At 44.9% G+C, this 2,844-nt stretch overlaps 1 protein-coding gene across 1 annotated transcript; it reads left to right on the top strand.

Moving 5' to 3' along the window:
• Positions 1–445: 445 nt before the first annotated feature.
• foxb1a (forkhead box B1a) lies at positions 446–2,256 on the top strand. The gene has a single exon (XM_007556764.2). The coding sequence runs from the start codon at positions 854–856 to the stop codon at positions 1,793–1,795; it is 942 nt and encodes a 313-aa protein (XP_007556826.1). The 5' UTR covers positions 446–853; the 3' UTR covers positions 1,796–2,256.
• The last annotated feature ends 588 nt before the right edge of the window (positions 2,257–2,844 follow it).

The following is a 2,844-nucleotide window of genomic DNA, read 5'->3' as shown; positions in this document are numbered from 1 at the left end:
TGGCAAATTATTTATTTTACATTGTCTGCAACATAGACATTTTTTTATGGCAATTAAATGCATTTTTTTAACACTACATGCGATTGATTTAAAAATGCATACTTTATTACGCGTTTATTACAGCAAAATTGCAAAATGTAGTGTTCATTCATCAGCACACGAAAAAACATGGGTTAATTATAAATAAATTATGACATACCAAATACACCTAATATTAGTTTAAATTCGGAGCGTTATGTCCGCAGAAGAGCGCATACCTTCACACACTGAGTGCCATCCGGTAACCGAGCCTCTTTCGCCCCCTTTTTCTGTCTTCAAATGGAAATGATTTCCATTGGCCCAAGGTGTCCGTGTAAATAGGTGTAAATGAAACCAGATTATGCCTTCCTTCCCAGCTCCCCTTCCTTCCCCTCCCCCCTCCCATGGCAATTGTCATGTGATAGCAAAGAGGTGGCACATTAATGGAGCGCCTCTACAGGGGTTCTTTTCTGCTCATGTCACTACATAAAACTATCAGATGGTTAGAGGAAGGCCATGGAGGCGCACGACAGCTAGTCTCTTCGAAGGGAAACCCCCAAATGAAGTCCATTTCGCAACCTGAACGGGACAGGCTGAGACGCTTTTCCGGAAAAGACGCTCCGTAAATGCGCCCCGTCCTTCTCCAGCGCGGAGCCGCTCAGAGACTGGCTTCTTTACGCGCACCGCAACTCCAGCTTTGCCAAGACTGAAACTTTCCTCGGCCGTCGTTTGCGTGACAAGAATCGAGTTTTCGTCGAGGAACCGAGGGAAGCTAAACTTTCTACTTTAACATTTCCATTGTGTTCATTTATTTTGTTTTTACGAAACATCGAGGATGCCTCGTCCGGGGAGAAACACGTACAGCGACCAGAAGCCACCTTACTCCTACATCTCTCTTACCGCCATGGCAATCCAGAGCTGCCCGGAGAAGATGCTACCCCTCAGTGAAATTTACAAGTTCATCATGGATAGGTTCCCTTATTACAGAGAAAACACGCAGCGGTGGCAGAACTCTCTCCGACACAATCTGTCATTTAACGACTGTTTCATCAAAATCCCCCGGCGCCCTGACCAGCCGGGTAAGGGGAGCTTTTGGGCTCTGCACCCCAACTGCGGGGACATGTTCGAGAATGGAAGTTTTCTGAGGCGCCGCAAGAGATTCAAGGTGCTGGGAGCGGCAGACCACCTGGGCCCCACCAAGCAGTCAGATGCTGCGCATTACCTCCAGCAGCAAGCCAAGTTGAGACTGAGCGCTCTGGCGGCCACGGGCACGCACCTTCCCCAGATGTCATCGTACAACCTCGGAGTATCCCAGTCGTCCACCTTCAAGCACCCGTTCGCCATAGAGAACATCATCGCCCGGGAGTACAAGGTCCCCGGAAGCTTGGCGTTCTCCACCATGCAGTCCATGTCCGCCGGGTACCCGTTGCACAACCAACTCACGACGGCCTGGCCCCACATGTACAACAGCAGCGTGATCGACACGGCGGCCCCGATCTCCATGACGAGCAGCGACTACAGTGCGTACGGGGTGCCCTTAAAGTCGCTGTGTCACGGGGGACAGTCCTTACCGGCCATCCCCGTGCCGATCAAGCCCACCCCGACCTCCATGACGGGCTTTTCCGCGCTTCCGCCCCACATCCCCGCGTTCCTATCAAACTCTCCACAGTCTCTGAGCCCGACCTCCCCACAGACAGCGACGAGCCAAAGCAGCCCGGCGACCCCGAGCGAGACTCTGACAAGCCCCTCCACGCTGCAGTCCGTGGCCGTGCACTGATCGCCCGAACTTTTCCAGGCCCCACTCCCCTTATTACCAAAACCCAAAGTTTATATTTTCTGCAGTCGGATACTATCAAGGCGAGTTGAGGTTGCATATCGACTTATTTGTGTATATGTGTTGAATGTGTCGCTTTAAATCGTGTCTAGTCTAGCACAGAACTGCACACGAACTATTGCTCTTGAACATATAAATTATTTGATAGTTCTATTTTTCAGTTTGTTGTGATACGTAAGTGTTGATGATGGGGGCCACAGCAAAGGTGAACAGGGGTCGGGGTGCTTTTTTTGTTTTTGACAAGAACTCTGATTTGAACTTTTGCACCGTTTCCGTGGGACCACCATAATGTCAATAATATAACAAAGGGGGAAAAAAAGCTCCTTTTTGTTTGCTTTTAACGCTGGAATGATGGGTAAATGATAGGAGTAGTATTTAGATCCGTTCATACACCATCCCTGGGGAAAAAAAAGATGAGACAGAAAGGTAAAAGTGAGTTCCGAAATGTTTACCCAAAAAACTGAAAGGTATAGATATTGTCGTCCTCAAAAATGCAAGATGTGAACATTTGTTGTAAAATGCACTTTTTTTTAGTTTTACGTTTTAAATATCTATTTTACAGGAGTAAAAAAATGTTTTGTGAAGCATTTAATTTAAAAGCCGTGGTGACCATGTTTATCAGATGCTGTAAAATTTGTAATTTTTTTTAAGGTGAAGCATGCGTTCCTGAATTTGTACTGTTCCTGTTGGTGTTGCTATTGTTGTTGGTTTTTTATTTTTGTTTTTTTGTTGTTGTTTTTTTTGTCATTTTGTTTCACTCAAATTCTAGTTATTTTCCCAGATTTTTTTATTTATTTTTTTTTTATTTTATTTTGAAAGCATGCGTGCTTTGGAAAAGTGTGCAAACAGTCTCCGATTAATTGGGGGAAATGGTCATCAAATTATTTTCTCATTAAAAATGAAGTAAACAATCACAAATGTTTCTGAAGGTTTAATCCAAAAAAACTAGAAATTATTATTATTATTATTATTATTATTATTATTATTATTAT

This window comes from Poecilia formosa, unplaced genomic scaffold (assembly GCF_000485575.1).
Source record: "Poecilia formosa unplaced genomic scaffold, Poecilia_formosa-5.1.2 Scaffold81, whole genome shotgun sequence".
Classification (NCBI taxonomy): Eukaryota; Metazoa; Chordata; class Actinopteri; order Cyprinodontiformes; family Poeciliidae; genus Poecilia; species Poecilia formosa.
This window is presented reverse-complemented; position numbering and strand designations above follow the sequence as displayed.